The following is a 13124-nucleotide window of genomic DNA, read 5'->3' as shown; positions in this document are numbered from 1 at the left end:
ATGCCGCAGCAACAACCTGGCACTCAACGTCAGTAAGATGAGAGAGTTGATTGTGGACTTCAGGAAGGGTAAGACGAAGGAGCATATACCAATCCTCATAGAGGGATCAGAAGTGGAGAGAGTGAGCAGCTCCAAGTTCCTGGTTGTCAAGATCTCTGAGGATCTAACCTGGTCCCAGCATATCGATGTAGTTATAAAGAAGGCAAGACAGCAGCTATACTTTATTAGGAGTTTGAAGAGATTTGGCATGTGAACAAATACACTCAAAAACTTCTATAGTTGAACCATGGAGAGCATTCTAACAGGCTGTATCACTGCCTGGTATGGAGGGGCTACTGCACAGGACCGAGAGAAGCTGCAGAAGGTTGTAAATCTAGTCAGCTCCATCTTGGGCACTAGCCTACAAAGTACCCAGGACAACTTTAGGGAGCGGTGTCTCAGAAAGGCAGTATCCATTATTAAGGACCTCCAGCACCCAGGGCATGCCCTTTTCTCACAGTTACTATCAGGTAGGAGGTGCAGAAGCCTGAAGAGGCACACGCAACGATTCAGGAACAGCTTCTTCCCCTCTACCATCTGATTCCTAAATGGACATTGAATCTTTGGACACCACCTCACTTTTTTAAAAATATACAGTATTTCTGCTTTCACACATTTAAAAAATCTTCAATACAGGTTTCCGCCGCCACCTAAAGGTAGAACGTTCCAATGAAACAGTTCGTAAGCCGAAATGTCGTAAAGTGAATAAGTAATTACCATTTATTAATATGGGAAAAATTTTTGAGCGTTTCCAGACCCAAAAAAAACCTACCAAATCATGCCAAATAACACACAAAACCTAAAATAACAGTAACATATAGTAAAAGCAGGAATGATATGATAAATACACAGCCTATATAAAGTAGAAATACCTTTTGCAATCATTGAAGTACTGTCTAGCGCAGCGAAAATCTCACGCACGTGCTGTCGGCAGAAGCACTCTCTCCAGTAACCTTTAAGCTATGAGGCTGCCAAATCGTACTAAATAACACAAAAATACACAGCCCATATAAAGTAGAAATACTTTTTGCAATCATTGAAGCACAGTCTAGCGCAGTGAAAATCTCAGGCGTGCACTCTCGGCGGAAGCACTCTATCCAGTAACCTTTAAGCTATGAGGCTGACAAATCATACCAAATAACAAATCATACTAAATAACACAAAAATACACAACCTATATAAAGTAGAAATAATGTATGTACAGTGTAGTTTCACTTACAGGAATCGGGATGGTGTGTTAGGCTGAGTCGTCGGAAATTGGGGTGGTGGGAGGTAGAAGAGACTGGGGCGTCATCTCATCGTAGATTATTTCCAATAGGGCAGCCAGGTCATCATCATCTTTGTCTGCCTGCCTCGATGTCAAAGGTCGAGGTTCGTCGTCTGCTGTGGCTGATGTGCAAGGCTTGAAAAACGACAGTATACTTGACTGCTGAGCCTCGTGCATTTTTAGATCATACAGTTCTTTGTAAGCACTCAAAACATCCTGCAAACCTGCCCTAAACCTACGTGCCCTTTCAAAATTAAAGTCAGACTTTTCTGCAATCATTGCAGCGCTGTCAATCGCAGTGAAAATCTCACACAACTGCTTCACGTTCAGTCCCTGGACGACTTCATTTTCGCTACTGCGTTCAGTTTCGATTGTTATCCATTCCACTTGCAATTGCATCAGCTCCTCATCTGTCAATTCTTGGTCATGGGATGCCAAAACCTCTTCAACATCATCTTCGTCAACTTCCACAAACCCAGCCTCCTTAGCCAAGCTCACTATTGTCGTATTTATTGTTGATGGTTCGAAGCCTTTAAAATCGTTCACTGCTTTGGGACACAGTTTCCTCCAAACGCCATTTCTCATCGAGACTGTTAGCCTATTGAGAGCATCTCCAAGGTTGGCGATTGCCAATTTTATATTGTATTCTTTCCAGATCTCTCGCAAAGATACTTCGACGTGTTCCTCTGTGTCAATAGCACTACAATAAAACGCATCATATTTTGCATATAGTAAGCCTTACTTGTGGCTATTAGGCCTTGGTCACACGGCTGCAGCAACGATGTCGTATTCGGCAGTAAGAACGCAACACGAATGTTACCGCCATACTCGGTAATGGCAGGTGGATGAGCAGCTCAATTATCCACAATCACAAGATACCTATTATCGAGGTTATCTTCTCTACAGTATTTTTCAACAAAAGGACTAACATATCTGCTCATGTACTCAGAAGAAAGCACTTGGGTGTTCCAACTGCTTGGATGTGAACGGAACACAACGGGAAGTGTTTTCTTATCAACGCCTTTAAGTGCCCTCGGATTTTCTGAATGGTACACTAGTAGAGGCTTAAGGACAGCATCACCAGTAGCATTAATAATAGGCATTAGGGTAAACCTGTTTTTCGATGCCTTGTGTCCCTTAGCCTGCTTTTCTTCTATCGAAATAAATGTCTTACTCGGCAATTTTTTCCAATAAATTGCAGTTTCGTCACAATTAAACACTTGCTTATACGAATAACCACCTTCTGTAATTATTTTCTTCAGTTCTGCTGGGAACCTTTCAGCAGCTTCAGTATCAGCCGAAGCACTCTCTCTGGTAAACGTTAAGCTATGAAGCTGCCCTCGCCTCAGAAACCGATCAAACCACTCGTGACTACCTTTAAATTCCACTTTCGCAATACTTTCATCACCATCGGCCAGTGCTTTCTGTTTCAGCTTATTAAAAAGGCTGACTGATTTCTCCTTAAGTATAAGAAAACTTAACGGAACACCACGCTTTGTACACCCATCAATCCACTCCAGCAACTTCCATTTTATCCATTACTGGATGCCGACTAAGAGAGACCACTTTGCTACGAGCAGAACCAACGGTAACATCGGCAGCTTTCAAAATTCTTTCTCTCTGCGTATACATAGTGCGAATGGTGGATGCAGGCAAGTTCAACGCACAGTCAATGTCCTTACTTCGTTCACCACGATCGAAATGCTTAATTATGTCTAGTTCTACGCTAAGTGTAACACCCTTATGAGCTCTTTTAGGCTTTTCCGATACCTTCAAACTCATCTTGCTAACGGATGCACAAAATAAACTGAGATAAAGCACGTGTTTAAGCAATGGCGGCTAGAATGCAGTTTCGGGGGAGGAGCTTGGCTGTTCAGGCGCGTGCTTTTTTGTCGCACGCTGCCATTTTTCACGCGCTGCTTTTTTCGTAACAGTGAAAAAACCTGTTAGCGAAAACAGGGTACTAATGTAAGTCTTTTGTAACAGTGAGGTTTCGTAAAGCAAACGTTCGAAAAGCGGGGGACACCTGTATACATAATTGATTTACTTTTTTTTTTCTCTCTGCTAGATTATGTATTGCATTGAACTGCTGCTGCTAAGTTAACAAATTTCACGTCACATGCTGATGATAATAAACCTGATTCTGATTCATGCCGAATCTCCACAGGCTCCACAGGAAGTAGAGGCATTGCTGTGCTTTTTTTGCAATTGCACTTGCGTGCTTTGTCCAGGACAGGTTCTCTGAAATAGTGACACCCAGGAATTTAAAGTTCCTAACCCTCTCTACCTCTGAACCTCCAATGAGGACTGGCTCATGGACCTCTGGTCTTGCTGACATTTGAGTGAGAGGTTGTTGTTTTGACACCACTCTGCCAGATTTTCAATCTCCCTCCTGTATGCTGATTCATCACCACCTTTAATTCAGCCCACAGCAGGGGTGTCATCAGCAAACTTGAGCTGTGCTTAGTCTCAGTCATAGGTGTAAAGCGAGTAGAGCAGGGGGCTAAGCACACAGCCTTGTGGTGCACCTGTGCTAATGGCGATTGTGGAGAAGATATTGTTGCCAATCTGAACTGACTGGGGTCTACAAATGAGGAAATCCAGGATCTGATTGCACAAGGATTTATTGAGACCAAGGTCTTGGAGCTTATTGATTAGATTTGAGCAGATGATGGTATTGAATGCTGATCTGTAGTCAGTAAAGAGCATCCTGATGTCGTCATCTTTGCTGTCCAGGATTGAGTGACGAGCTAATGAGATGGCATCAACTGTGGACCATTTGCTCCGGTAGGCAAAATGGAGTGGACCCAAGTCATCTCTGAGGCAGGAGCTTGTATGTTTAATTACCAACCTCTCAAAACACTTCATCACTGTGGATGAAAGTGCAACTGGGTGATGGTCATTGAGACAGGTCATCATGCTCTTCTTGGGCACTGGTGTAATTGAAGCCTGCTTGAATCGGGTGGGTACCACACACTGCCAAAATGAGAGGTTAAAGACCTCAGGGAACACACCAGCCAGCTGGCTAGCACAGGTCTTTAGTACATGGCCAGGTACCCCATCAGGTCTGTGGATTCACCCTCTTCAAAGCAGCCCACATGTCAACTTCAGATCACCAAGGGACGTTGGGGTACTCGATGGTTCCTCCATGTTCTGACGGTCAAAGTGAGCATAGAGGGCATTGAGCTGATCTGGAAGTGAAGCCCTGCTGTCTCCCATGTCGCTTGATTTAACTTTGTAGAAGGTGATAGCATTCAAACCCTGCCACAGCTGTCGAGCATCCCTTGTTGTTTCAAGTTTGGTCCGGAATGTCCACTTTGGATGTGAGATGGCTTTCCAGAGATCGTACCTACATCCTTTGTAGCTTTCTTGGTCTCCAGACTTGAATGCCTTTGATCTGCCCCTCAGCAGATTTCGGATCTCAGCGTTCATCCAGGGTTCCTGATTGGGGAAGACTGAATGATTTAGTGGGGACACACTTATCTACAACTGTTTTAATATAATCCATTACAACCATGGTGTATTCATTCAGCTGTCTAGATGAGTGCTTGAACGTGGCCCAGTCCACTGACTCGAAGCAATCCCATGATCGCTCCTCTGCCTCCTGCAACTACCTCTTTGTTGTCCTAATCTTTGGAGCTTTGCACTTTATGCAGGTAGGAGGAGGACAGCCAGTGATCCAATTTACCAAAATGCAGTCCGGGCAAGGAACTTAACTTAGTATAGCAGTAGCCTAATATGTCAGGACCTCTGGTGATAATTGAGCAGGTTATATGCTGGTGATAATTGAGCAGGTTTTTCTTCAAACATGCCCGGTTGAAGTCCTTACTATAATTTGAAATACATCAGGATGGGCTGTTTTATGCAGCGTTGCAAATGCTAGATTATAGTTGGTAGTATTATATAAACTATAGTCAGGATTACACATGAGAACTCCCGCGGTAAATAGAATGGACAGCATTTAACCATTGGGTGTTCCAAGTCGAGGAAACATGAGTTCAACAGAACTGCTATGTTGGAGCACCAACAAGAGTTTACCATAAAACACACACCTCGTCCCTTTTCCTTACCTGAGTCTGCAGTTCGGCCCATTCTGTAAATCCTTCTGGACTGACTACTGCATCTGGCAGATCCGGAGAAAGCCAAATTTTGATAAAGCATACAATTGAGCAGACTCTCATCTACCTCTGATGCAGCAGTCTTGCCCTCAGATCTTCAATTTTATTCTCCAGCAACTGCACACTTACAGACAAGGTGCTGGGTAGAGGAGGCCTCATCTCTCTGCACTTCATCCTGGCTTGGATTCCCCCTCTTCTGCCTCACTTCCAGCCATGGCAGTGAGCCTTAAAGGTGCCACACCTGACTGGTCTAGTTTCTTCATTTGATTGTGAGATCTGAAGATCGTTAAAGTGATTAAAATAGATGTTAGGTTAGTAGGGGATGGGATGAATTGAGAAGTTCTGAGGTGATAAGTGGAAAAGATAAAGGGCTGAAGAAGGCAGAATCTAATAGGAGAGGAGAGTGGACTGTGTGGGAAAGGAGGAGGGGCACCACAGGGAGGTGATAGGCAGATGAGAAGGGGTAAGAGGGGAGTCAGAATGGGCAATAGAAGGTGGAGTAAGGAGAAATTACTGGAAGGTTGGAGGCACCCAGATGGAATGAGGTGTTGCTCCTGCAACTTGAGAGTGGCTTCATCGTGGCAGTTGTGGAGGCTGTGGATTGACATGTTGGAATGGGAATGGGGACTAGAATGAAAATAGTTGGCTATTTTCAGGAAAAACTGCTTGTTGTGGACAGAGTGAAGGTACTTGACATTTTTGAATATTTGCTCATCTTTTGCTTATTTATTGTTTCAGTCTCTATTTTCATTAATTTCCATAAATTCTATTGTATTTTATTCTGTAAATGCTTGCAAGAAAATGAACCTCAAGGTAACTGATAATAAATTTATTTTGAACATTGAATCTCATTAAGCTATTTATAAAAATGGGATAGATGTATTCAAAGGAAATCCGATATTGACAGGAGAGAAAGAATTAAAACATTGTTTAACTTAAGTGAGGGGCTGTTGAATGGATATATCATTGGTTATGTTTTGTGGAAAATGCCTGAATATATTTGTATGGGAGTGATCTTCATCAATTCATTGTTTTATCTGTGGGCTTTGTTGTTCCTGGCAGCCTTGGGTAAGTTTTGTATTTTACTCTGCTTCCTAAATCAGGAGCATGATTTGTTTTCAAGCAATTATTAATGCTTCCTGGAGTAGACAACTTATCAAGTACATTCACATCATCGCCTCCTACTAACCATGTGACTTTGTTTTTGCTGTCACTCCTCTGTGCCCGGAGAGATTAAAGAAAAATGTAGCACGTATTAAATGAACAACTCAATAAATATGAGTAAGACAGGTAGATTAATATCTGGGAAGAACTTTGCAGGAGAAAGTATATTATACTTGCAAGCGTATTAGGAAACTGGGCTTTGTGTAAACTTGTAACATGGCAAATTTTCAAATTTCAGTCTGATGCTACTGAACTAGATGGACTAAAGTTACTTGTTTCTTTTAATTTGAATATTGACTATACAATTCAAAAAGAAGAGTTGTGCGATGCTGCCCAAAATGACTCACTTCCTCAGTGGATTAACTAGCCACTTATTTTCTTATTTCTGGGATGTAGCTGTGCATCGGATATTTTCCTTTGCGTTAACAAACATAAGTCAAGTAAAAGATGCAAACTGAACACTCATTTAGAAAAGCAACTTTGATGTGTGTTGCTTGAATTTCCAGCATCTGCAGAATTCCTGTTGTTTGTTGTACTCATTTAGAAAAGTTCATTCTTTATGATACCACGTTAAACTACAGTAAATACAGGTCAAGTAGTTTGAACAAGGCATAATCTGCATTAATGCACAGAAGGCATGCATTGGTTGAAATAGAAAAATAATTTTGATTTTTTCACAAATTTGATGATTATTTATTACAGAGCATTTATCGTGGGTCAATGGCAGGAGATCTGAAAACTGTAGATTATGATAGTTGTGAGGAGGAGGAAGAGGAGGATGAAGCAGAAGTACAAGAGATTTCTGATACCAGGTATGTTCTTACAATGCCATTCATAAAACTATTAAATGGAATTTTCTAAAAAATTTATTTTTATTTATCACGTGCAATGTTTCACTACAGTGCGAAGAAAGGTGGAATTGGTGGCATGTTTGGAATGTTGAAGGGTCTTGTTGGATCTAAAAGCCTTACCCCAGAACTGATGGCTCCTGTACTTGACAAGATGAAAGATCATTTAATTGGTAAGTAATAGGCATGTCCTCTTTTACACTAAACTATGACTCCAAATCATTTTGAGGTTTTTTTTAATGTAATTACACAAGTAATGTAAGATTATAAGCCTAAGAGGCATTCCTTAACTTGCATTTTTCTCTTACTTTCTTTTCCTGCAGCTAAGAATGTTGCTGCAGATATTGCTCTTCAGCTATGTGAATCAGTGGCAAAAAAGTTGGAGGGAAAAATCATGGGAACTTTTAGCAGTAAGTTCTACTTGTGCTGTAATCTAGAATGTCTACTTATTTGATATCATCTTAATTTAACATGGCAACATAAGGAATTAACTTTTCTAAATGAGAGTTAAATTTGCATCTTTCATTACACTTCTGTTTGTTCATTTTTGTTAATCTTGCTCCAAGTACAGAGAGCCTGATTTGACTTCTCATGTTGGAGGAGAATGTTGTAGAAGTTATTCTTTAGGCCCAAGTTACCACTTGCCTTGCAGATTTGTATTTGAATGAAAAGTTGGAGATTAAATTTATTGATCTAAAGTCAGGCTTCTAACTTTTCCGTATAACTTGGCTGCTGACTAACACTCGTTGCTCTATTGGCAATCAAGGTGGATGATATAAGTATTATGTAGCCTATGTGCAAAGTCTGATTAGGGGAGGGAATGGAAAAAGTAAGAGGTGCCACTATAATGACTGTTGCATATGATTATCCCTTGGATGTGTTTAGGTGATGATATTACTGTTGAGACTGTGTGGAGAAGCCTGAATCATTCTTTCAATTAACCATTTCAGGAAAATTGAAGGTGATTTATAAGTGTAATATTCTTTGGTCATCCATGGCAGTAAAATAGACATCAAGAAATGTTGGAGTATCCACCATAGAAACTGGTTTGAATTTGGTTCATTCATGTGTCAGGGTGGTCCAAGTACTGGCTCAAGTATCTGCAAGGACTCCCTGCCTCTGACTTTCAGCAATAAGTGAAGCCCTCTCTTTCAGAGCACAGCCAGGATTCCTCAGTCAGCATTGTAAAATCCAACGACAGATGCACTGTTGGGATAAAATTCTATAAATTCACTTAGAGGTGTATAATTTTCACTTGCATGACTGGGAACAGGTGTAATTTTTAGGACTTCATTTAAAAAAAAAAACCCTTAATGTTGGTGGAACCTTTGCACCTGGTATTTCTGAGATGTGGATAACTAACCTTCCACTTTAAGTTTTCTCCCTGCTGTTGTATGATAATTGTACATTAAATTACAGCCAGTGGCCATTTTGTTCATGCCTTACAAGGTGCAAAACGAAAGACTGTGTGGCCTCACACAGACAGAAGGTGGCCGTTGACTCACAAAGAGTTCATCCGCCCTTTGACAGGCTTTGTTTTTAGTCCTGCTGGGTGCCTACACATCCTCCTCCCTGGTTAACCAAAGTGCACCAGGGGGTGAGCCGGTTGAGTCACCGACAACCCGACCCGAGACAAGTAGTACTGGGCTGCGTGGTACCAGCAGCAAGGCAATGCCCTGACCCCCCACCCCCAGGCCTGAGTCAACGTAGGCGTGGAACTATTGCTGTAGCCTAACCACTTCAACGTTCGATGTGTTGTGTGTTCAGAGATGTTCTTCTGCACACCACTGTTGTAACGTGGTTATTTGAGTTACTGTCACCTTCCTGTCAGCTTGAACCAGTCTGGCCATTCTCCTCTGACTGCTCTCAGTAACAAGGTGTTTTCACCCACAGAACTGCTGCTCACTGGATGTTTTGTCTTTTTTGCACCATTCTCTATAAACTCTAGAGACTCACAAACAAGAGAAAATTTACAGATGCTGGAAATTTGAGCAACACACACTAACTCAGCAGGCCAGGCTGAGCGGTCTCCCAATCAATGTCAGGTCTCACCAATATAGAGGAGGCCACACTGGGAGAACTGAGCTCAGTATATGACCCTAACAGATTCACAGGTGAAATGTTGCCTCACCTGGAAGGACTGTTTAGGGTCCTGAATGGTAGTGAGCGAGGAGGTGCAGGGACAGGTGTAGCACTTGTTCTGCTTGTAAAGATAAGTCCCAGGAGGGAGATCGGTGGGGAGGGACAAATGGACTGTGTTCGGTGTTCCCGGTATGGCCTCCTGTATATCGGTGAGACCTGACGTAGTTTGGGAGACTGCTTCGCCAAACATTTACACTTCGTCCACCAGAACAAGCGAGATCTCCCAGTTGCCACCCATTTTAAATCCACTTGCATTGCCATTCCGATTATGTCCTTCCATGGCTGCCTCCACTGTCGTGATAAGGCTGCATTTGGGTTGGAGGAACAACACCTTGTATTCTGTTTGGGTAACCTCCAACCTGATAGCATGAACATTGATTTCTCAAACTTCCAGTAATGCCTCTTCCGCCCCCTCACCATTTTCCCCCTCTCATGTTATCTCCTTGCCCACCCATGGCCTCCCTCTGGTGTTCCTCTTCCTCTCGCCACCCCCTCCTTTTTTCTGTCCTCCATGGTCTTCTGTCTCTTTCACCAATCAGCTTCCTAGCTCTTTGCTTCATCCCTCCCCCTCCAAGTTTCACCTGTCGCCTGGTGTTTTTTTTTTCTCCACCCCCCCCCCCCCCAATCTTACAAATTCACTCCTTAACCTTTTTTCTTCAGTCCTGCTGAAGGGTTTTGGCCCGAAAAGTCAACTGTGATTCACCCCCCCCCCCCCCATAGATGCTGCCTGGCCTGCTGAAACTCTATAGAGATTGTTGTGCGTGAATATCCCAGCAGTTACTCAAACCACCCTATCTGGCATCAGCAATCATTCCACAGTCAAGGTCACTTGGATGACATCTCTTCCCCATACTGATGTTTGATCTGAACAACAACTTGACCATGTCTGCTTGTTTTTATGCATTGAGTTGTTGACACATGATTGGCTGATTAAATATTTGCATTAATGAGCAGGTGTACCTAATAAAGTGGCCACTAAGTGTATATTGGAGCTCTGATCAAAATGATAAATGACAGGCAAGTTTTCAGGAACCATCTTGCATTGTTTTTGATAAGTTGCAAACCCATCCCTTCTCTGAAGTCCATGATATGTTAAAACTTAGATTGGTGCTAAGCTAGGTCTGATGTGCAAACCTAGTGGTCTGCACAGCAGAGCCACATGAATGTAATGAAGTTCTCAATGTAGGGACGTTTGCATTGGAAGAGGACATTATTTTGGTTTGCTTATCAAACTAGTAAATTTGGAGAATTTTGCCAGGCCAGTGTTTGTTGTCTCAAAGCATAAAGGAGGTGAGGGTTTACTGTAAACTTATAGACCAGATGTTCTATGCCACATTTGATATCTTGGTATTTAGAACATAGAACAGTACAGGCCCTTTGGCCCACAATGTTTTGCCGACCTTTTACCCTACTACAAAATCAATCCTTCCTCTCACATAGCCCTCCATTTTTCTATCATCCATCTGCCTATCTAAGAGTCTCTTAAATATCCCTAAGGTATCTGCCTCTACCACCACCATTCTCTGTGTGTGTGTATTTAAAAGAACTACCTCTGACATCTTCACCACCCCCCCATACTTTCCTCCAATCACATTAAATTTGTACTCCCTTCCATTTCCCCCAGGAAAAAAAAATTTCTGGCTGTCCATTCTTTCATCTTCTATACATCTGTCAAATCACCTCTAATCCTCCTTTGCTCCCAGCAAAAAAGCCTGAGTTTACTCAATCTTTCCTCATAAGACATGTTCTCTAATTCAGGCAGCATCCAGGTAAATTTCCTCTGCATCCCCTTTAGCTTCCATATCCTTCCTTGAAAGTGGTGACTGGAACTGAACATAATACTCCAAGTGTGGTCTAACCAGAGTTTTATAGATCTGCAACGTTATCTTGTGGTTGTTGAACTCAATCCCCTGACTTAGGAAGGTCAATGCACTCTACACCTTCTTAATCACTGTATCAACTTGCACAGCAACATTGAGGGATCTATGGATGTGGACCCCAAGATGCCTCTGTTCCTTCACACTGCTAAGAATCCGGCCATTAACTTCGTACTCTGCCTTCAAGTTCGACCTTCCAAAGTGTATCACTTCTCACTTTTTCTGGATTGAACTGTGTCTGCCGCTTCTCAGCCCAGCTCTGCCTACACTACCAATAGCACCACCAACCTTTTGAGTTATTTGTAAACTTACCACCCTTACACTTCCTCATCCATTGTATCAGAAGTCCTTCCTGAACACACCTAGTAAATGCTGCTCATCTGAACCTTTTGCACTAAGGAGCTGTCAATCAATATGAGGGAAGTTGAGGTCACCCACAACAATAACTGTAATTTTTGTTTTGCACATTTATTTCCTCCTGATCTGCTCCTCAGTGTTCTACTTGCTTGGTGGGGGGGGGGGGGGGGGGAGTCTTTAGAATACTCAACGGAGCGATTGTTCCTTTCCACCTTCACTGTTTTGCTTTCACCCATCTGAGTTATTTATCAGGAGCACTGCATAACAAGGCCCCTTGGATTGTCAAGGATCCCTTCTATCTGTTTAACAATATCTTTGACCCCCTACCATCAGGCAGAAGATACCAAAGTGTTAGGCCATGGACTGTTATGATGGGAAACGCTTCTTTCCCCAGGCCATGAGACTACTGAACTCCTTGCCACCACCAAGGTCTCATCATGTATGAAATGCCAGTAACAGTATACTGTTCACTTATTAAATTTGTGTTGTAAATGTACCATATGCTAACTGTCAATTTTGAATATATTTTATTATTTGTTAATTTATTTGTGGTAATATTACTTTACGTATGTGTGCGAATTATATGTACCAAGTTGTGCACCTTGTCCAGAGGAACATTGTTTCATTTGGCTGTATACATGCATACAGTTGAATGACAATAAACTTGAATTTGAATAATGACTCATTAGGTGATCCGTCCCTTTCTGAAGCATTTGTTCAATCGACCAATAACTTTGATAATGCATTGAAAACAATGATGAATTTCATCAATGATGCCTGTCTTCACTGAGAAATGGTTCTTGAGATGTGGGAATTAATCCTGTTCTCTTAGATCTCCCTATAAGCCTTTATTGTCAGAGTGCAGTATCGTACAGCAGGAGCAGGTTGGTAGAGGACCTTTTGTTTGTGCAAAGAATGAGTGTGAGGCCCATAATGTTTTAGGTTTCAGTGTGGGGGAGAAAAGTTGACAGTGGCTTAATGTTTGGCCAGTGAGTTCATAAAAATGCAAGTGTCTGAATACTGCAGCCTGACTAGTAAGGTTTGGATGACCAAACCTCAGTAGTTCTTGAGTATACTTGCTGCAAGTTGGACAATATCATATTAATTCTGAAAATTGGCTCCTTTCACAGGGGAGTTTGTTGGTGAGGTATGTTAGTGCAATAAAAAAGATTGGGAGATAAACAAGTGTTGAGACAGTGATACAGCCTTATTGCCTACCCAATGCCATTCTAAAGTAAAAATGGAGACACACTTCAGTGGGAAGCTCTATTTGAGAAGAGTGCTTCACAGTCCTTCCTAGCTGAAGCCAAAG

At 42.2% G+C, this 13124-nt stretch overlaps 1 protein-coding gene across 2 annotated transcripts in view; it reads left to right on the top strand.

Annotated features, from left to right (window-relative positions):
* Positions 1-13124, top strand: part of srpra (SRP receptor subunit alpha) — a 67593-nt gene that overhangs the window by 36471 nt on the left and 17998 nt on the right. For both annotated transcript variants that reach the window (XM_072238415.1, XM_072238414.1), the window contains exons 7-9: positions 7291-7400; positions 7491-7609; positions 7760-7846. In XM_072238415.1, coding sequence (XP_072094516.1) covers positions 7291-7400; positions 7491-7609; positions 7760-7846 — 316 coding nt within the window. The remainder of the gene's footprint in view (positions 1-7290; positions 7401-7490; positions 7610-7759; positions 7847-13124) is intronic.

Source organism: Mobula birostris, chromosome 20 (assembly GCF_030028105.1).
Source record: "Mobula birostris isolate sMobBir1 chromosome 20, sMobBir1.hap1, whole genome shotgun sequence".
In the NCBI taxonomy this organism is placed as follows: Eukaryota; Metazoa; Chordata; class Chondrichthyes; order Myliobatiformes; family Myliobatidae; genus Mobula; species Mobula birostris.
Note: the sequence above shows the minus strand (reverse complement) of the source record. Positions and strands in the feature narration are given on the sequence as shown.